Source organism: Mus caroli, unplaced genomic scaffold (assembly GCF_978045245.1).
Source record: "Mus caroli unplaced genomic scaffold, Mus_caroli_1 scaffold_4, whole genome shotgun sequence".
NCBI lineage: Eukaryota > Metazoa > Chordata > Mammalia > Rodentia > Muridae > Mus > Mus caroli.
In genome coordinates this window covers 39,805,116-39,827,305 of record NW_028227259.1, presented here as the reverse complement: position 1 = coordinate 39,827,305, position 22,190 = coordinate 39,805,116, and the positions used below count along the sequence as shown (strand labels likewise).

Sequence of the window (22,190 nt, the reverse complement as noted above, 5' to 3'; positions counted from 1 at the left end):
GGGAAGCAGGAGGGGCAAGGGTTTGTCTGGCTTACAAGGAACTCCAGGTTACAATGTATCACTTCAGAGAAGTCAAGGCAGGACCCCCAAGCAGCTATTCGTGTCACATGACAATCAGGATAGAGAACTGAATTCACTCAGGCCACCTGCTGCTGCCGCTGCTGCTGCTCAGCCAGCACTCTTCACTCTGACTCCGCTCAGTGCCCAGCCCACAGGCTAGTGCTGCCCACCTTCATGGGGCATCTTCCCACCTCAACCATCAAGACAATCCCCCACAGATGTACCAACGGCCACCCTGATGACGCTAAGTTGTGATAAGTTGGTAGTTAAAACTAGCCAGGACACATGGGGAGAGGAATAAAGGATGACAGAGGGACGGCGTAATGAGGTTTGTTTTCTGTTTGTTTGGTTGGTTTGTTGGTTGTGTTTTGAGACAGGAGCTCATGTAGCCCAGGCTGACCTTGAATTCACTCTAAACTGAGGATGATGAACTCCTGGTCCTCCTAAACTGACCTCCCAAGTGCTGGGATGGCAGGTGTGCACATACCCGTGAGAGTCGAAGCTCTTGATCACTGTGGGAAGGTTTCTGTGACTCTGGGACCGCCTGGAGAACGAATAGAGGGGCTACGGGAATCTAAGGGGGAAGAGACAACAGGCAAAAGGAGCGGCATGCACAAAGGCCCCAAGGTAGGAAGATACCTAGAATCTTCAAGGAACTACACAGAGGCCAAATGCACAAACAGAGAAACTTAGAGCATACACAAGAGATGAGGGAGTGTGGTAAGGATTAATCCGGAGACTTCCAGGTCACACTGGGGATTTGGTTTCTTCTAGGAGCACTGACAAGCTTCCTCAAGAGGAGTGGAGAGAAGGCACTTCTAAATGGGATAAGATGGTCAGGAAGGGCAGAGGTAGGGAGGTCCATGCAAGATATAAATGATAATGACACCAAAGACATCCTTATAAAGAGTGAAAGCTGTTAGCGTGTTTGGAAACAGAGTACCTGCCAGTGGAGGGAATGTGGGACACAGGAACAGACAGCCAAGGCTAAGGTGAGGACCAAAGGCAGGCAGTGTGGCCCTGCCTAGGAGGGGATATTTGGCAGACAGACAGGTCCACCCAGAAGGACAGCGAAAGCTCTGCTGAAAATCAGAATTTGGACTTTTCAGGGGCTGGATGGTCAAGGTCATACCAGTCCCCAGAGGAGAAAGCTGAGCACTGAAGTCCTGGAAGACCCCAGGCACTAAAGAAAAACTGGGAGCTAAAATGCTCCAGAGACCCCTCCCTAATCTTCTCCACAGGACTCAAGAAGCATTTGAGGATGGTTTCCCTTCACACAGGGACAAAACAATCTGACACTACAATAAGATGCCATGTAACAACCACAACAACAAAGATACAATGTAAAACAGCAAAAACACAGTGTAGTAGCAACAACAAAGGTATTGCTATGCTGGCTAGCTTTTTTTTTTTTTTTTTTTGGTTTTTCGAGACAGGGTTTCTCTGTGTAGCCCTGGCTGTCCTGGAACTCACTCTGTAGACCAGGCTGGTCTCGAACTCAGAAATCCACCTGCCTCTGCCTCCCGAGTGCTGGGATTAAAGGCGTGCGCCACCACGCCCGGCTTATGCTGGCTATCTTTGTGTCAACTTGACACAAGCTAGACTCATCAGATAGGAGGGGGTCTCAATTTAAAAGGTGCTTCTAGCTGTAGGGAAGGTGGGTGGTACCACCCTGGACTGGTGGTCCTGAGCTCTATAAGAAATCAGACCAAGCCGGGAGGTGGTGGCGCACGCCTTTAATCCCAGCACTTGGGAGGCAGAGGCAGGCGGATTTCTGAGTTCGAGGCCAGCCTGGTCCACAAAGTGAGTTCCAGGACAGCCAGGGCTATACAGAGAAAACCTGTCTCAAAAAAACAAAAACAAAAACAAGAAATCAGACCAAGCAAACCAATGTTGGGCAAGCCAATAAGAAGCACCCTTCCATGGCCTCTGCATCAGCTCCTGACTCCAAGTTCCACCCCTCCTTGAATTCCTGTCCTAACTTCCTTCAGCGGTGGACTATGATGTAGAAGCATAAACCAACTAAACCCTTTGCTCAAGCTGCTTTTGGTCATGGTAGTTTTATCACAGCAATAAGAAAGCCCAACTACTATACAGTGCAACAACACACAACAAAGATACAGGATAGCAACAACAAAGATACAGTGTAACAACAATAACAAAGATAGTGTGACAACAAAAATACAATGTTTAACAATCAAGATACAGTGTAACAACAAAGATACAGTGTGGCAGCAATAAAGATACAATATGACAAAGAGAAAGTAATAACAACAACAACAAAGATATAGTGTAACAACAAGCAAAAAAATACAGTGTGACAACAAAGATACAGTGTAACAACAACAAGGATACAGAAAAGGCTCTGTAAGATAGCTCTCACAGCACCAAGTTGGGGTCTCTCCCTTCCCTTCCTTCCCCTCTGTGCCTCACTCTTCCTAGCTCCATTTCTTCTCCCCTTCTTTCCTCCTCCCTAGGACACACACAGCACATTCAGCTTAGAATACCAGCCAACCTGAGCCATTTTGTCATATTTTAAGTAAAACCATGACTATGAGGAGCTGGCTTATTTCATCCCCAAATCCTAGGGAACCAGATGGGGATAGCAAGGGAACAGTGGCTCCCAAACTGCTTGTCTTCATGATTCCTCCCACATCGTCAGAAAGGACTGAAGAACTTGGGTTTATGAGCAATCCATTTGTCAGTACTTACTCCATTTCTCCTGCACCACAGAAAGACTGTATTCAAAAGAGAGCAGAATAAACAAGTATCCATTTTTAAAATAGTAATAAGAATCCTATAGTCATATAAATAGGAGATTTTCTTTGAAAATCACTAGCACTCCCAAATTAAAAGAAAAAAATCATAATGGCATCACTTTAAACTTTTGCAAAGTCACCTGTGTCTGAATTAATAGATGCATCTGAATTCTTAAATCTGCCTCTGTGTGAACTCTCCCATGTCATGTCACTTCTGAAAAAAATGTAAGGAAACCCTGACTCCATGGACCCCTGGAAAAGTTCAAGAACCCCAGATTTCTGGGGCCCACTCTTAGAACGACTAGAGTATAAACCTGACCTCTGTGTGTCTCTGGGGAAGAAATAAAAGAGAATACCTGCCCAGTAGATCACATCCACCCAGGAGGCACCCAGGTTGCCCGTGCCAGGAAGTCAAGGTCTGATCAAGGATGGCTGGGTGTCCGTGTGCCAAAGACAAACAAGTCAATGAGGCCTCTCCTACCTGGATCACACCCACCAGGATCCTTCCCATGGGGTCCTTTCTACTTGTCCTCCCAAATGTCTGCATTCTGTGGCCTTTCCATCTGCCTCTCTTCCTCTAGCAGCCCTGACAATTCCTTCATCCCACTTGTGGTGTGGCACTGTCAGGTGTGGCCTTGCTGGAGGAAGTGTGTCATTGGGGGTGGGCTTTGAGGTTTTAGATGCTCAAGCCAGGCCAAGGAGCACTCTTTCTTCCTACTGTCTGCTGATTCAGATATAGAACTCTCAGCTCTCTGTCCAGCACCATGTCAGCCTGCACGCTGCCATGCTTCCCACTATGATGATAGTGGACTAAACCTCTGAACTGTAAGCCAGCCCCAATTAAATGTTGTCCCTTATAAGAGTTGCCATGGTAATGGTGTCTCTTCACAGCAATAAAAGCCCAAGAGAACTCTCAAAGTGCTTACTTAATCAACAGGCAATTGGGAATTTATCTCTCCAACCCCACATACAGAACATGACTCTGAGATGTACATAATGAGGAAAGGAAGCAGAGAAAGGGGCCAGTGAAGGCTTGGACAACCAGAGATGGAACATCTGATAAGCACCTTCAGTAGAGAGTCTTTCTATCCCTGTTCAGAACTGAGGCCCAAGAGGCTGTGACTAGACCCGTGCCTCACAGAGATAAGTGGCCAAGGCAGGAATATCCAGGGCCCAGCTCACAGGGCTGTCTATAACAGCCCCAGATTGGTGAAGACGTGCTGACTCTATGAACAGAACTCAAGCAACATAATCAGTTGGAGCACCAAGGCCTCTGGACACTGGTGTTCAGCCCAGGCTCCAACAAGGACAGAGGGACCCATGACAGTGAAGTGCTCTGGTTCTGGATGGCCTTCAGGACTTCCCAAAACCTACTTTAAAACAGTTACACTCCTCCAGACTCCAGACTCGACACCTGATCTTGACAACAGGAAGTGTCTACCAGAACATTGCGCTTCCCAAAGGGGGAAGATGTTCAAAAATATCTGAAGCCAGTGACTTAGGCTCTGGATGTGGGGGACACACAAGAGGATAAGCAAGGGTCAGAGCAGCTTTCAAGGGCCTTGATTTTGTCCTCTGCAAATGGCCACTCTTATGCCACCTCCCCAGGAGGAGTAAGGGAAAGGACTCCATGAAAATGCCAATCACGGGGCTTAAAGTGCAGTCCATGGACTATACAGTGACAACCTAAGACAGCAAGCAACAGAAAAGAAACAGAATCGCCCTTAAAGCACTAAGTCTTCGCAACAAGAGTGGCCCTGTGATAATCCTTGGGTCTACAGGTCATGAGTGGGCAGGCAACGCTAGAGTCCGCTCCAACAGGCCATGCCACTAGCCAGGGCCCTCCTGGGAATTGAAGCTGCATTTTCTTCCAGGGCCATGGTGACAGGAATCAGGGCAGCGGTGAGCACAGATGTGCTCCTCAGAATGACTAAGAGAGGCTGTACTTCGTTTCTGCTGCTGAGATGGGACACCCTGACAAAGAGACGCTTACAGGAGAAAGGGGTTTATTTTTCCTTGCAATTTCAAGTTAGAATCCATTCTGCCTGGAAGCCAAAGGGCAAGAGCTTAAAGCCGCTGGTCACATCACAGCCACATTTCAGAGCAGAGAGCAATAAATGCTTGCAGGCCAAGTACTCAGCTTGCTTTCTCTACTCTTACACAGGTCAAAGCCCCCCTGCCCAGGAAATGGCACTGCCCACAGTGGGCTGGGTCTTCCACATAGAGATAACCCTCCTTCTCCAGCCCAGGCCCTGTCCAACGTGATCTAAACAATCCCTCACTGAGACAGCCTTCCCAGGTCATACTAGGATGGGTTAGGCTGACAGGTAAAGCTGACCAGCAGAAGATAAGATACAAATTAAGAGTGGTGGGTGGAAACCAAGTGGAAGGGTGGCCAAGAGCCAGAGGTAAGTGATGGCTGAACCAAAGAGGTAGCAGGGTGCAGGGAGGGCGTATGTAAGCCAATCCTGAGAAGAAGGCAGGAGGGTTGGGGGCTAACTTGCAGAAGGGGGCTTATGGGGCACTGGGGACCCTGTGCTTTTCCAATGCTAGAACTACTACAAACGGGGCCAGTGGCCTACTGCAGCCAGTAGACTGGAGGCAAGTACAAAGCTACCCAGTCTTCCCAGCTCTCTCACCATATTACCACCCCTACATACATTAACCAACCTAACTAATGTGCATACGGTGGCTTCAGATGACTTGGGTCCCAGTGGACTGAGAACGGAAGACATAAAAAGTGATTTGCCCTCAGACATGGAATTGCTAGGGTGCGAATCTGGATCCGAACCCATACAAGCCTATGGCTACCAAGCTGAGGCTTCACCGGTTCTGGAGTTCCGTGATACAAGTATGTGCAGAACGCACCTAGAAGCACCACCAAGCAAAAAGTTCAGCCTCTCCCTCCACTTGATCTTGTGCCCTACAGGGCAGAACTCTTTCAGAGTATGGAGACAGACACAAGCTCCAGCTCTGCTTACCTGCGAGCTTGCCCAGGGTCCTGCTGGGCCGGGCCGAGATGGTGACCCTGGGCCCAGAGCAGGGGAGGAGGGTGGAAGTGCACGCGGACCCGCGCCCAGTACCAGAGCAGCGGCCAGGATATTCCCAGCCAGCACCCACGTGGCTCGTCTCCCAGCGCCCGTGGGGCCCGTCGCCCCCATCTGGTGGCTGCAGACCCCACACAGGCCCCGCAGAGTCGCGGAGCTTCCGGACCCCGGGACCGCCCCGCCGCGGAGCATGCTCAGTGCGAACCGCCTGGAAAGTTTTCTGGAACGCTGGCATCTCGAGTTTGGAGGCCGCAAGCTGCGTAGGAGGGAGCTGCGCAGCTCCTTCGCTGGCTGTGCCTCACTCCAAATCACCCCCCCCTACTCTCCTTCCCCGAGGGTGACAAAGGCCTCTACTAATGCCCACTGGATCTCTAGATCTCAGCTCAGTCTTAGCACTAGGAATTCCCAGAGACACTGTTTGAACCCCGACTCTCCTCAGACCGCCTCGGCGAGGTTAAAAAACCTCAGGGAAGCATTAGAAAGGACACAGAACAGGGAGCAGGGGGAAGTCTCAGCAGAGCACCCACTTTCTGAATCCGGGCTGGGGATCTTCCTGGACCTGCCCAGCCTCTCCATCAACAGTGAAGCCATCACTTGGCCAATGAGTAAGCTGGGGCAGAAAGCTCCCCCAGGGGGTGTTAGGGCTCTTCTGAGTGCCCAGAGGGAGGAGCTGGGGAAGGGGTAGTCTGCCTTCTGGGCTCTAGAGAGGTCCCTTATCCAGGGACAGGGTCTTCTGTGAACGGTCCTGCTGGGCAGCTGCCGGGGAGCCTTGTATCAGCCTCTCCACACCTTCAATGACACATCCCTTTCTTGACCTGACCTAAATAAGACCAGGAGTTTGCAGCCCTTAGTGTCCTTAACTAAACCTCTCACGCCAGGTACTGCACCACTGAGAAGTGCCAGGCATCCTGGAGCAGTATTAAGGCAGTATTAACAAGTGACTTTAGAGGCAAAACATAAGCAGCGCTGATTTTTAATGGATCCTTCCCCTCACCCCACCCTCCACCCTTTTGAGATGAGTCAGGTGATCTGCCTTTGCCTCCTGAATAGCCTGAGTGACCCGGAGATAACAGCTGTACGCCACTGCCTGACCTTGTGCGTTTTTTAAAGTCAGGCCTGAGCATCCAACCAACACTACGTTGCAGCATGAAGCTATTGCCAGGAAGATGTTGCAGTTCCCAGGGATACCCCGAGGACAGGAAGGTCCTCTTAACAGGTGTGTGACCTGAAGCCACAGGTGTGCGTAGACAGACATTGCCATCTTCTGAGCTGTCAGATCTTGAATGAGACACTTCCCCTGACAGTTTCTTTGAAGCGGCTGAAGTACTGGCTCCCATTCTGCCCACGTGGAACCGTGAAGGATAAAATGAAGAGAAGTTAGGATTCTAGAGGGGCCGGAATGTAACATTCGCTCTTAAAGAAGAATCTTTCTCGGGGAGAAACCAGGGTTACAAGAAGCGTTCAATCAGTCGGGTGCGGAGCATCCCGGAGGGAAAGACCGACTTGCCCCAGGAGCGGCGCGGGAATCGGATTGAACAGGCTACAGCAACCTTGAGGTGCTGCTGGAGTTAATCTGGCCGCCAGCTCAGGACTCAGGGCATCCTGGACGCTCAGTGACCACAAAAGCGTAGCTTGCTCGGGGAGGAGAGGTGCTCCTTTGCTCTTGCATTTGGGGTCCTCAGGCTGAAAGGCGCGCCTCGGCTGCGCATGCTCATTGCACCGTAGGGAATGGCCCGGAAAGGCTGAAAGTTTGGGGCGGCGGGTCCAAGCTCCTCCCTCGGCTCGGGTGCAGCGGGAAAGGGTACAGAGGCGCGGAGCTGGCCGGCGGCGGGATGCAGCGGGTCACCCGCCTAAGCCCCCCATGACCTGCACTAAAGATGCGCGGCTGAAGCTGGGCCGGGAAGCCCTGCAGGCGGCGCCGACACTGCTGGTCCCCGCGGTGCTACTGGGTGGCGTTCTCGGCCTAGGCCTTGGCTTGTGGCTTGGCTGTCGCGCGAGCCACTTGCCCGCACGGCTCCAGGTGGGTCCCAGCGCAGCCGGGAGGATCGAGCGCCCTCCTCTTCCTCCCGCGGAGTCCTGGGCTGCATTCCCTGAACCCCCAGCTTTGCGTCTCCTGACTGCGATTGCAATTGCGTGCAACCTCTTGATCCAGGAGCATCAGGGCTTTCTGAGGAAGGAGGAGGAAGGATAGAGTGAGTAGCCAGAGAGCATTGGCCTGGGGGCCGCAGAAAGATAGTCGCCCAAAAGCCCTTCTATGCCACAGTGCCCACTGGTTTAGTTAGAAGATTGGACATGATCTCAGCAAATATGCCCCAGATCAGTATGGGGACAGAGAAAGATTAGTATGTGCACCCGAATGCCCACTCCCTCTTTCTTGCTTTGGAGCTGCCAGACAACATCCTCTGGGAGTGGGCTAAGGACTTTCTGTCAGATGAAACTGGCCCGGGGCCTTGAATGCACAACGGTGAGCAGGATAGATATTTCCAGTTAGCATTTGGATAGAACCCAACAAGGTGGGTAATGTGGTGGAGTAGAAAGAGGCTAGAGTTTCTTGAGAGATGTCTGTTCCAGGCACTGAGCCTGGCTCTCAGCCCTAGGCTCTGTCTGCCCTAGGCTCTGAACTCTCCAAACAGCTTTTGAATCAACTCCATGTGTGGCCTCATTTTACAGATGCTGAAAGTGAGGCAAAGGGTTAAGCAGCCTAGCAACACAACAAGCATATGCGGGGCGGGGCGTTGGGGGGTGTAAGTAATGCTCTAACTGGCAACTGTGTAAATGACTAGGGATGTTCAGGGACACTCCTGGCACAGAGGAGCAGCCATCTGATCAATTGTGGAAAGACCCATTGGGCACTCTGGCTTTGGGCAGTTCTGACTTTTTCCAGGTTTCCTCTGTTGTGCAGGGGAATTGGTTTTCTCCAGCTAGAAACATGTCTGGTTGAGGATTATTTTTCTTGGTCTCTCACTTCGTTCAAGAACTCACACATGTCTGGATTGATTTGGCCAATCCTTCTTTCTCTCTGTTATCAAGCCTCTTCATGGACAACCCTTTGTGCTTGTCAGATATGATTGTGAGCAGTCCTGAACTCTTGGATAGAGTGTGTGTGTGTGTGTGTGTGTGTGTGTGTGTGTGTGTGTGTGTGTGTGTGTGTGTGTGTGTGCGCGCGCGCACGCGCGCGCGCACACGCATGCTGGAAGGCTTTCTTCAGTTTTATTCTTATGAGAATATACATTCTATGTTTTCATGTTCAAGAGTTCTTTTCTATCCCCCAAGTCCTCCGTTTTGATCCCAAACTGCCAGTTTGTGAGTAGACTCTCTCTCCTCTCTCTCTCTGAGGGCACTGTAATTGGCTGTTGTCTTGTGTCTCCTCAGCCCTCTGCAGTTTGTTTTGGGGTTTTTCCCTTCTTGTTAGAGTTTGTCCTTAAATCACTTGTGACCCTTGACCTCCTGGCCACTTCTAAGTGTGGAAGTAGAAATTGCTTCTGACCCTGGGTGTATTATTATTCCCTAACACAGCCAGCAATTGCTAAACAAAGCATCCTGGAATTTTGGGCTATAGCATCTGTCCTTTCTGCCCAGAGACCCATCCTGGTCCAGGCACATGGGCTTCCTGAACATCTGACATGGCCAGGCCTGTCTGTGTCTGTGTCAAGCTCTTTCCAATTGCTCTCACATCCGTCTCCTGGGACCTCAGAGGCTTGCTCCCTCCTTTAAGTTTGTTCTTAAACTTTGTCTAAGAGGCTTCTTTTCAGTGTCAGGAACAAGGCTGGGTACCCTTCTGATGCTGAATTATAACCCTGACTAATTAAGTGCACAACAAGTTCATCAAGGTAGAACTGCAATTCTCTGGGGGTGGGGTCTGTGTGTCTGTCTGTCACTGGCTCTGTCTCTCTGTCTCTGTCTCGCTCTCTGTCTGTCTGTGTGTGTGTGTGTGTGTGTGTGTGTGTGTGTGTGTGAGCACTTTTTGAGCACGCACCTCTGACACAGCATGCTTGTGGAGATCTGAAGACATTCCCCTCAAATCAGTTCTCCCCTCCCTCCATGTGAAGACAGACATGTCCTTCGGTCAGAAACCTTAGTAACAGCTGCCTTTACACTGAACCATCCTGCTGTCTCCTATGTGGGTGTGTGTGCATGCATGTTCATGTGTATGTAAGTGCATGTATGCATCCAGAGTTTGCATGTGTGTGCTCATGTCAAGGGCAGAGGTCAACCTTGGTATCATTCCTTAGACACTGCTCACCTTTTGGAGACAAAGTCTCTCACTGGGCTAGGCGAGCAGGCTAGGCTGTCTGTCCACCTGTGTCCTCCTCCCTTGCGCTGGGTTGAGAGCACACACACACCCATACTTGGCTTTTTTGATGTGGGTTCTGGGAGTTCAACTGAGTTCCCAGGCATCCATGGCAAGCACTTTCTAAATGAGCCAAACCCCTCACAGAATTGTACCTGCTGCCTAGTCTCCTTATCCATTATAGTTATGGTCCTCAAACTTGTTTAGTGCTCAGAACAGGTGAACACTAAGCCTGTGCATGGGGAATACTTTGTCAAGTCCCTTGAGCCTCTATTTCCATCTGTCTACCTTCAAAGTGACCCTGTGTCTATTTAAAGAAAGGCCATTGGCTGCATATTGTTAATCCTCTCTTTGGAACTCACAGCCAAAAACCCAAGAACTCTGGCTGGGACTAGATCCTCTTTCACAAGGACCTTCTCTGTTGGGTACATCATGGCCCTCTGGTACTTTGGAATGCTAGACAAGGTTTCAGGATCACAGTCTCCTAAAACAGGAAACATGACTGCAGAAAGCTGGACTCTGAGCTGCAACAAGGACATTTACTTGACAAGGAGAGTGGGCACAGGGAAGTGCCTGACTGGGCTCCCATCCACCCAAACAAGCTGGTAGGAAACCTGTCCATATCGGTGCTGACATCTGCAAGGTGGCGGAGTTTCAGGTCACACACCTACTGCTTGTTTGTAGGCCACGGTAGAAGTCACTCCTCTATTGACGATAACCAATATCATCATTTTAAAAATTGCCCAGTGGCTATACAGAGGACAGCAGGGGAACTAGTGTCTGCCTATTCCATGCAAAGGAGTGGCAGCTTCTGTCCCGCTTTCCTGTCTGTTGCTGTGATGAGACAAATCTGACAGCAAGCAACTGGGCAGGGTGTATTTTAGCACAGGGCAGTCCATAACTGTGCAGAAGTCAAAGCAGGAACCTGAAGCGGCTAGTCATACCACAATCTAGAACAGAGAGAAATGACTGCATGCAGGTACAGTTGCTTCTGTCGGAGTATTCCATCAAAGCTGCAGAAAGGAGTGAAGAATAGAAGCGGAGAAACACTGCAAGATTTGCTCCCTATGTTGCCCGGAGTCTTGAGGACAACTGAAATATGCACCTTAGGGGATTTCTTAGAAAGAGTCTGGGTGGACTGGGTGGTTTTAAAGGACTCGACTACATCCTCAGTGGGCGAAGGGGGCAGGAAGGGCACATGGTGAGCAGAGGTGACTGCTGGGTAGGGGTCTGGTGGCTAAAGTTCAGGGGGACAGACAAGGCTGATTGACTTCAGCATCTGGCTTCTCTCCACCCCTTTGTGGTTTTAGAAAGATGACAGAAAACGTCTGCTCGGGAGTTCAGAGCCCTCTGCACAGAGCCTACGGGACACTGGCTCTCAAGCCAGGAGGCTCCAGAGAGAAACCACTCGGGATGAAGACGCCCCTGAGGTTAGTCTGGGTGCTTCTGTGGGCACATGCTGAGTGTGGGACTGTCTTCCTGAAAGCCAAGATATCGTGCTACAACCACTGGATGTTTTATTTCCCCAGAAATTGTCATGACTGTATAGTAAAAGGCACAGATTTTTAAGTCCACAGTTGTATGAGTTCTGACAAAGCTATGTTCCCTCATAATTAAAGTCCCAATACCCCAGAAAGCTCAAGCAACCCCAGGTAGGGTTTGCATGACCATGGGATGACTAGAGTTTTGTGTGGAGAGTGCCCTGTTCTCTTTGTGTCTTGGGTCCCACAACACCCTGCTACTAACACTTGCCCATTTCTTTGCATAGCCACACCTGGGCCTCTTCTCCTCCCCTTCAAAGAAAAGTGGGGGAATCAATATGAGCCCACCACTGCAAGTCACTCAGCAACTCCTGAATTTTTGACTGGTTGTTCTCAGAATCCAGGTGTTATCGGCCAAGCCCCAATTCTATTCTCCAACTAAAAATTATTACTCTAAGTAAACAGGCAGCCAAGGGAAGGCTGGGTACCTGGCACCGATCCTAAAAGATGAATTCTCTGTGCCCAGATCTTCCCTGTTCTGCTTCAGTTGGTCCATGGAACATGGCCAGGGTGCACTCCCTCAGTAAGGATGGCAGGACATCACTTGACATTCCCTGGTGCCCCAAAAAATGTCCCAGGCACCCCTGCACACTGTAAGTTGAGGCGGGGTGTAATGTCCAGTGGGTTTGTGCCCTCAGAACACTATCCTTCAGCTTTCATTGTTGTTCTTATATTCAAATGGGGAAACTGAGGTTCAAAGAGACAGACCACTTCCCTGGGTCCCCAACCTGGGGAGTGGCCAAATTCAGATGCATCCTAAGATTTGTCTGGTACCTGCAGAGCAAGCACTGCTACTCTCCACACCCTACCTACCCCTGTCTCTCAGGTTCCTCCATCTTGGGGTTCTCTGCTGGTCATGTAGAGGGCTTAGGCTTTGAAGCCACCTTCTCCAAAGTCTAGGAATCAAATTAGAGTAGCAGCTTGTTTTCCCAAGTTGCCTATGCCTCCCACAGATTTCAGTAACCCCATTCTTTTCTGGGAGAGAGCCTAGCCTGCAGCCCCCAGACCTCAATGCTTCAGGGAGGGTGTGAAGGTGAAGAGAGAGCCTTGCTGGGATTCCAGGACCCTGAAGGACCTGTGAACCCAGGAGCTACAGTCCACCCACAGTAATGTGTATCTCTAAATCTTGCTCTCGTGTCTGTTTCCCTGTGTGTCTCTGCATTTTTGGGGTTTGTGTCTCTGTGGAGAGCTTGCCACCCTTGTTTGCCTGGGTGACTCTCTGTGGGTGCCTGAGACAATGTGTGTGAGAGTTTTGGGTATGTGTTATCTCTCTGTCTTTCTAATTTCCTTCATCTCTCTAGATTGTCTTGCCTCTCCCTGCATACCATTAAAATCCCTCTCACGGACAGGAAAACTATTTCCACACAAATGCTTGTACACAGATGTCCAGCTTGGTCCTCAACAGCCAGACTGGAAAGAACACAAATGACCATTGGCCAAGAAATGCATGGACAGAATGTGGTCTATCATTCAGGCACAGTGGGCCGCACTAGTGCTGAGGCAGGAGGATTGTGCATTTGAGCCTGGTCTGTCTTACATATTGAAACCAAGACTCAAACAAAACAGAGTTGTGATCTATCCTTGCTGAATGTTATTGACCATAAGAAGGAGCACAGTACTGATATGCACTGTGACCTGGCCATTGTTAGCCAAAGTGAAGACAGCCAGTCATAAGTGGAACCAGAAAGAAAATACATGGGAGATTTATATGGACAGGAAGTCACTGAGCAGTTGCCAGGAGAAGGTGGGTAACAGCTAGAGAGCACGGGGCTTCTCTGCTCCAATGAGCCACACTGACATTGCCTATGTGAACCTTCTGATATTGGGGAAACACTAAAGACGATTGTTACGCATTATACAAGTGTGATTCTACAGGGTATGAATTCTATATTGATAAAGCTTTTAAAAACCCTCACATGTGAGGTGGCTCTGGATCCCATGGAAGCAGCACTAGCCTCGGTCCCCAGTATGGACCAATCCCAGCTCTGCTGTACATTTGCTCTTTGGTGTTGGTCAGCAGACATAACCTGTCTGAGCCTCAGGCCCCTCTCTGTGAGAGTCACAGAGGTCCGCCACAGAGTGCCCAGGGTCATGCCACCATTCCTGTCTCAGATGGTACTCCATCGGGGCAGCAGCAGTGGGAGATTACCTCAGCTTCCTTCAGCCTAGTAAGGTTTAGCCTGCAACCTGCCTCAGTCCCTGGCAGGCACCCATCACCAGGCTAATGATTGCCCAGAGCTGAGTTAAATATCTGCCTCTATTCAGCTGTATTTCTGCCTGGGGAGCCCAGCCACCTCTCCTGTGCACAGAGAACCTCAGCCTTGTGATCTGTCCTGCTGCTGCTTAGATGAACTCTGTTTAATGAATAGCCCTGTTGGTTAAAGCATGCAGAAACTTCCAGAAGGGTTCTGAGGCCTGCTGCTCCACAGCCTGAGTCTTCTGTTTGGCCTTTGCCAATGAGGAGGAGGGGTGATGCAACCCATGCAGGCGACTTGCAGGGTGGAAAAGAACACCTTAGGGCCAATGAGGGAAACAGCGTTCTCTCCCACACAGAGACACCTTCACCAATTTTCTGAACCACTGCCTCGTTTTGGCTGAAGTTCTACCTTGTAACTTTGCACAGCAACCCATTTCCTGGATCATTGCATCTCAGAGTGTGGGGGTGGGGGATGGAACCAGCAGATTTGGAGCATCTAGATTAAGTGAAGAGAACTATAAAAAAAAGCTGAAGTCTCTGAATCCTGTCCAGGTAACAGGATCTGGCTGCTTTTGCCTCCACACACCCAGGGCTATAGCGTCCTCCATCTCCTATCCGAAGCAGAGCAGGCCAGCCATCCAGTCCTGCAGGATACAGGCGGTCACACAGGCATCCTTAAGGGTAGAGCGTCACACAGCCAGGACTATTCCTAGTGGTCCCACCCAGGCCTTTCAATCATGCCTGCCTCCATGTGCACCCCTAACTCTACCTGCCTCCTGCATAGGCATGCACGTTCCTTTCTGTGTCTGGCATAGTGGTACAGTACATTTGTACTCTGTTTGTTGGAGAAACCACGCCTTCCTCTCTCCCTGGCCCCTTTTCTTCCATCTCTATTATAAGAAGATTTAAACTGCACAGAGCTCCCAGACATGGTGTGCAGCTCTATAATCCCAGCTGCGTGGAAGCAGAGGAGGCTCATAAGTTCAAGGCCACCATGTACACTTTAATAAAACCCTAAGAAGAGATACAGAGCATGTCTGAGAATAGGATGAGCAACGTATTGGTCCCTCCCACTGCGTCAGAGGTGGCTTCTCAAGGAGGTGATGCCCAGCAGGCTCTGACTGTCTTAGGAACACCAACACTACAACTGTTCAGTGCCTCGCGTCTTCTTGGTCCCAGGGAGTCAGCTGGAAGCTTCATGCCTGTTTTATTTGAGGGTTAGATGTTCCTTCTGTTGATTATATGGGCAGACCGAGGCTAACTCAGCCATCCCTTTCTTGTTTAAAGTAATACTCCAAAACCCTATGTAAACATTGCCTGTATGTGTATAGCCTGCATTGCTACGCCTACTTTAGAATTTTGGTTGACACGTATAATCATCTACATCAGTGAGCATGGTGTGATGACACACGTGCAACCTGTGACTTGGATGCTATCACACCCGTCACCTCTGTGAGGTAGGAAGCTTTGTGGCCTCTGCATCATCCAGTTGCTTTGAAATATATGAAGTGTAGGCTACAGAGATGATGCTGCACTGTGAGATGCGAGGTCTAATTCCTCCAAGTTCATTTACTTCGTGTGGTTGTTTTTCCCATTGAAGATGATCCATTGTCCGTCTGGAGATGCTTGTTAATCTGTCCCAAGGTTTTAAAAGCCTAATTACTTCAAAGATGAAGGATCAGAGTGAAACGATAGTGTCTATACAAGCATTTGTCTATGCACCTAATTGTCCATCCATCCTTCCATCTTCCATATAAATATGTGTGTGTGTGTGTGTGTGTGTGTGTGTGTATCTGGGCATACATATGTATGTGCATACATATATACATCCATTCATATATCCATCTGTCCATCAACACATCCATATATTTTCCTATTTGCTTACTCACCCACCTATTCATGAATCTACCCATCTACCAATCTTCTCATTAATTCATTTATTCATCAAATTATTCCACCTATTTATTCATCCTACTCCATATATGCATGCATAATCCCATGCTCCACCACTTACCTACCCACCTATACGTACTGTGCTGACTAGTTTTACATCAGCCCAACACAGGCTAGTGCCATTTGGGAAGCAGGAACCTCAATTGAGAAAATGACCCTATCAGACTGGCCAGTGGCCAAGCCTGTGGGGATTTTTTTTTGCATGTGTGAGTGGTGATAACCCTCATGGTCCTGGGGTGTATGAGAAAGCAAGATAGGCAAGCCTTGTAAGGCGAGGCAGTAAGGGCTCCTTCATGGCCCCAACATCAGTCCCTGCCTCCAGATTCTTGTCCTCACCCCTCTCAATGATGGGCTCTAATATTTGAGGTGAAATTGACCCTTTCCTCCCCAAGTTACTTTTGTCATTGAATTTATCACAGTAAAAGAAAAGTGTCATGTATACACATAATGTATTCCTATGTCTCCCTTCATCTATACACTCATAGATACATCATCCCACTTGTCCATCTGTCTCTCCACCCATCTGTCCATTGAACTATATATCCATTGTCTGTCCATCGTATGTGTGTATGTGCATACACGCACGTGCATACGTGCATACATATACATAAATATATACATATATGTGTGCATACATATATACATCCATTCATATATCCATCTGTCCATTCAACTATTCATTCATCCATCCACGCTCTCATTCCTCAATCCTGTCCATTTTTACATCCACTATTTACCAAACCACCACCTATCCATCCATCCATCCTTCTTGCAAGGATCCAAATGGGCCTACTGGGGTTCCTTCAAGCGGCCATTGTTGCAGGTGGAATGTGGCATTTTGGAGAGCTATGAGAGTCCGTCTTTAATGCGACAGGAAGTTCATTGTGCTGCTACCTCTCCTTTGCAGGTGTGTGAAGCATCCTTGAGTGGCAACATCACGGCATTTGCACTGAAAGCCAGAGTTGTCTATCCCATCAACCAGAAGTTCCGGGTGAGCACTCCAGGTTCCACTGTTATCAGTGAAGTTTACTCCAGGATGTGCTGGGCTCCATGGGGATCCAAGGGCATGGATCAGATGCGGGTTCCCATCCTGTCTGAAAGTTTGCTGTGCAACAGATCAAAACGTGAGAGCCGACCGACTCTGTGTGGGTCACATGGGGGCCACGTCAAGGTCAGGAGTTATAGAAGCTGCTTGATCTACAAGGTCAGCAGCTCCTTCATAGTGGGATGTGATCCTCCCTCTGGCACCGACTCGATGGGTGCCTCAGGCTCAGCTTCTGTCTCTATCCATATGGCTGAGGGTTGATGCCAGATGTTACACTTCCTAGACACTCATGCGGGGCTGAGGGATTGCCATGCATCAGGCATTCCCCCTTTTCAGTATTCCCAAAAGGTGAACGGACTGCTCAAGGTCACATTCAGGAGGAGGCCAGCTCTACCCTCCACACTTGGCACCCATGACTATAACCAGGACCCCTTGGCTGGAGTCTTTATGCAGAGAGCAGCCATAATAGAGGGAGGAGCTGAGCCCACAAAGTGTCCTATGGGCCAGAGTGTCTGGAGGAGGGCTGGCATCCTGGTACTCAGGAAGATATGCTCTGCGTCTTGAGGATGCTATCCTGCCTCCTGCCTCAGCCTCTCTTTTATAGCCCTTTCTTGCTATGTTATGAAATAGGGGGCACGGCAATAGTCTTCTGCCTTGACAGCTGTTTGGACTTCAGGCAAGACAGTGAATGGAAGGACTCAGAAGTTGCTCAGCCAGCAAGCTTCCTGCACCAGAGGGTGTTTCCAGACTCTCTCCGTAGGGAAGCCTCGTGATGGGCACCATCTGGTTGTGCTGCTGAAGCTGTTAGGGTCAGATCCCAGGTGCAGGCAGATCTAACAAGCTGGGTTTACCCAGCTTCAGGAGGCCAGTTAAAGAGTCAACAGGAAAACAGAGAACAAACAGGAAAGCAGAGACAGGGCATGTATTCAGTGTGGTCACACTGGCACACACACACATACACATACACACACACACGGTGGCGGGGAGGTGTCAGGGGAGATCTTCACCTCTGCCAGGCCAGTTATAATCATAGCTGACTGACCTGTTCCCTAGTACACTGTTAAAAGCCTACTCAGCTCCTTGCTGTCTGTAAGGTGGACAGAGGGCTCTTCTATGTAAATATGGCTGTGTCTACCTGAGCAGCACAAGAACACAGGCTCTATGAGTTCCCTGAGCCCCTTCCCATCGTCAGGCAGCAGGCCACAAGGAGATGGTCAGAAACCTCAGGGACCCAGCAGACCTCAAGGAAGGCAAGCCACAGCAAAGGCAGATTCCAACTAGACAACCCAATCTGGGATGACCCAGAAGCAGCACACAAGGAGAAGGTCTGGAGCACGAGTCACTTTAGCCAGGGTAGGTCCAGGAGCAAGGGACAAGCCTAGACAGAGAGCTGGACACTTCCAATCGTTCCTGGGATCAGGCCATGACTAGTGCCACACTGGGCTTAGGTAGGAGATAAGGCCTGTCAGGGAAGTGGGAGCTACCGAGACTGTGGCAAGAAAGCCCTTTATCAGGATAGATGCTCAGAACAAGCAGTCAAAGGGCTCCTGGAGCTGAGCCAGCCACAGAGGAAACAATGGAGAGAAACCTGCTTTCCAGAGGTCATCATGGGCTACACAGATGGGAGAGTTGAACACAAGGGCGTGGGGAGACAGATCCTAATGGCTCCAGGGTAGGAGCTTGGTGAAGAGGGCTGGTCCCCTGAAGACAAGTGTGAGGACAGATGGGCCATGATTCAGTCCCTCAGGCGTGGGCCTGACCCTGGTCTGGTCCTGGGACTGCAGCTTGGTCTGTGCACACTCACCCCAGCAGTCAGTCAGCTCAGTCAGGTCTCGCTCTGTTCATAGCCTCTGGCCGACGGATCCTCCCACCCATCGCTGCATGAAAACCTGACACAGGCAGCGGCCATCCTGCCCCACCTGCCCCACCAGCCAGCAGAGGCCTCACCAGCCAGCAGCCTGGGCAGCCTAAGCCAGGCTGGCAAGGAGGACGGCAGCTCCTCCTCCAGCATGCGATCAACCTACAGTGACGACCGGATCCTCCAGTGTGCCTTTCTCCGGGTGGGCAGCTTCCCTGAGATCCTGGCCTGTGAGAGGTAAGGAGCATCCTCAGGACAGTGGAGCTGCAGGGCTTGGTGCAAAGGAGGAGACAGACCCAGAAATGTTAAGTAACTCAGCTGGGGACACACAGAAGCACAGTATCAGAGCCAGGCCTGAGCTCCAGAGTGAGATGACAAGGTTGCAGTGTCTAACCACTGACGTCTCCCATAAATTGTAGTGCAGCAAACGCTCTGGGAGTCTGGGGCAGAGCTTGCAGCCCTTGCAAAAATGGTCCCAGGAACTTCAGTGCCTGATCCTTGTTGTTCATGGCTATACCTCCATTGCATGGCAAAGGGAGCCTGGACCAGGTTTAGTGATCCATTAAAAATTAGGCAATATGTCCCCTACTTTATAAAGAGATGCAGAGAGGCCAAGTAACGTGAATAAGGTCACATACTGTGAGTGATAAGCTGGGTTTGATCCAGACACCTTATCTCTGAGGCACAGGGGACATGTCTCCAGACTCACTTCTTGGTCTACTGACACAGGTATGATTGGCAGCTGTCCCCTGTCTTCTGTGCTCTGAAGTTCCAGGAATCCCTGGCTGTCTTAGTTACTTTTCTAGTGTTAAGATAAGATACGTGACCAGGGCAAGAAAGAGTTCATTGGAGCTTACTGTTCCGGAGGGTTAGAGTCCAGGATCAGCATGGTGGGGAACAGGGCAGCAGGCAGGCAGGCAGGCATGGCACTAGAACAACAGGCTTCACATCCCTATCTGTAGGTACAAGGCAGAGGGAGAGGTAACTAGAAATGACACGGGCTTTTGAAAACTCAAAGTGTGCTTCTAGTGACACCTTCTCCAGCAAGGTCACACCTCCTAATCCTTCACAAACTGTTCCACCAACAGAAGCCAGCCCTGGCCCAAGGATAGAGAGGAATGGAGTTGGGGCCTGTTGCCAGGGTGTTGTCCCCGGGCTGAGAGAGGCTGGAGGGGGCCACATTTTCACATTTGCATTTACAGACCTCATAATAGTGTGGATAGGAGTTTTTAATCCAAATGCACTCATCTGTGAGGAAGAGAAAGGTCCCCGAGGCAACCTGTGTCTGTGCCCGATGGCCCTGGTCCTCTGCTCTCTGAGTCTCTTTCTTGCCTGTCATGCAGGCCTAAGGCTATCTGTGCTGAGGAAAGGCCTATGATGACAGAAGTGACAGATTCTAGAGAGGATGCACCGAGCCTGCTCTGTTGGCTTTCTCTCTCTGGATGCATTTGTCTTCCATGTCCCAGAAGCTGTGTCCTGATACTGTTCCTCAGCTGAGACATCCAGCAGCTGTGTGGACTTCTCTAACCCCGAGTGTATGTGAGGAGCATGACAGGGACAGGGCCACCACATAAACCAAGCTGAGACTAGGGTCCTGTCTTCACCCTGCCTTCTGACTCTTTGACCCTTGCATGCTTCTTTCAGTGTAGACATTGACCTGTGTGTCTGCAGCCTTCACCTGAAAGACCTGCTTCAGGTAGACATGGCGCTGAGGCAAGAGAAGCACCTGGTAAGTAGAGACATTTGTTCTCTCTTCCTGACCTGGGGAACCAGATGAGAATGTGAGACTTCCTATGTGCACAGAGCCCCAGTTGAGTGAGGGTCACAGATCTGGGTGAAAGCAGACATGAAAATCTGAGAGTCATGCAGTGAAGTCCGGGCACTGTATGTGCTGACGTTCTGAAGCACTGTATGTGGTGATGCATTCGGGGGCACTGACAGGACATGGGCTTCTATTTAGCTGGGGTGGGAGCTATCTAGAGATGAGTTGAGGGCTCAGGCTACACCTGCTAAGGACTTGGGAAGAGAGTACTGGTTGAGGGAAAGACACCAAGCCAAGAACTACAAATATTATCTACAGCACACCAGCTGAGGATGTGGGGAGGTTGGCCTGCCCATGTCACTGAGGGAATGGAAAACTGTAGGACCAGTTATTAGACAACCAAGCATGCTATGCCTATAGGACCTTCCCCGGAGAGACCATGTCAGCCCCAGCCCTTGTATGAATAGTGTCTCTAATGATACCCAGATAATACTCCTTCAGTGGGTGACTAGACACCATGGAGATAGTACCCACTGGGATTTCCTGGGGTTCCCCGATTCTAGAAGGGTCCTTCTTGATTTAAGGGGTATCTCTAGTGGAGACGGGAATCTAGGAGGGCTTTGCACATCAATTCTGTAGAGGTGTCTCTAACTCTTTTACAAGGAAGCAAGTCTCCATGTGGAAATGGGGACAGGGTATGAAGGGCTCTGCACAGTGTAGGTAGGCATTGAGTTGCATAGTATAAGGGTGGGAGGGTCAGGAGAGAGAGAGAGAGAGGAAATTAGGAAACTGGAGAGAAGGAAAAGGAAAGGAAGGAAGGTGAGACATACTCTTTAGAAGCTTTGTCAAATCCAGAACAGCCCATTGCCGTGATATATAATCTTTTATATATAGGTCCTTTCCTTCAGCAAGAATGATGTTGGGGGTGGGGCACTACCCAGATGTTTCTCCTGACACTTCCCTATGCCAACAGATGTTCATTCAGATTCTTAAAGCATGCCTCCTGGATTTTTTTCCTAAAAAGAAGCCTGATGATGAATTATGCCAGAAGGTTCTTTCCAAACAAGAGCGTGTAAGTCTTTAGCCTGTATCTGAAGATAACTCAGTAAATTGTGAAAATAATGAAACATATCGTGCTATGCATAAACTAGTTTTCTTTAATGCATAAAGTAGATTTTATAGTATACATATGAACACAGTGTGACAACTTGTAAAAGTGTATGTGCATATGTAAAGAGGACCCTTGTGCTGACCTGCAGCTTGGCTCCTGGAACCCTAACTAGGGACAGCAAGAGAATGAAGAAAGGACAAACACGCATACAGGAAACCTAGGCCAGCTGGGATTGTATTCATTCTGATGGAGGGTACCTACTACCACCAGCAAACAGGAGCCTCAGCATGTTTATTGGGTAGCAGGAGAAATTGGCTGCTGTTGGAAGGAGAGATGAGTAGGTGATCAGTCGCAACCTTATATCACTTGAAGAAGTTAGTTCCACATCTCCTTGGTTTCCTGGGACCACAGTCCCTGTGAAGCAAGCACCATTCCTCACCTCCACATTGGGGTTTGGAAGAGCCACACATGCACCCCCTGATCCTTCCTGAGCTTGGGGTGACTGCAGATCTAGACATACTATCAGCCCGGAGGGTGTTGCTTCCTAACACTGAATCCCAGAACTG

At 49.8% G+C, this 22,190-nt stretch overlaps 2 protein-coding genes across 3 annotated transcripts in view; one reads left to right on the top strand and one right to left on the bottom strand.

Moving 5' to 3' along the window:
• Window positions 1–6,058, bottom strand: part of Evc2 (EvC ciliary complex subunit 2) — an 86,147-nt gene extending 80,089 nt beyond the window's left edge. Inside the window, exon 1 of the mRNA XM_029476919.2 lies at window positions 5,801–6,058. Within this exon, the coding sequence (XP_029332779.2) occupies window positions 5,801–6,058 (258 nt within the window). The remainder of the gene's footprint in view (window positions 1–5,800) is intronic.
• An 852-nt stretch (window positions 6,059–6,910) lies between these two features.
• The window catches only part of Evc (EvC ciliary complex subunit 1), a 39,288-nt gene continuing 24,008 nt past the window's right edge, over window positions 6,911–22,190 (top strand). Inside the window, exons 1-6 of one of the 2 annotated variants that reach the window (XM_029477917.2) lie at window positions 6,911–7,886; window positions 11,468–11,587; window positions 16,756–16,839; window positions 18,741–18,988; window positions 20,396–20,480; window positions 21,487–21,585. In XM_029477917.2, coding sequence (XP_029333777.1) covers window positions 7,728–7,886; window positions 11,468–11,587; window positions 16,756–16,839; window positions 18,741–18,988; window positions 20,396–20,480; window positions 21,487–21,585 — 795 coding nt within the window. In that variant the 5' untranslated portion in view covers window positions 6,911–7,727. The remainder of the gene's footprint in view (window positions 7,887–11,467; window positions 11,588–16,755; window positions 16,840–18,740; window positions 18,989–20,395; window positions 20,481–21,486; window positions 21,586–22,190) is intronic. The other variant, XM_029477916.2, reaches the window with a different exon arrangement.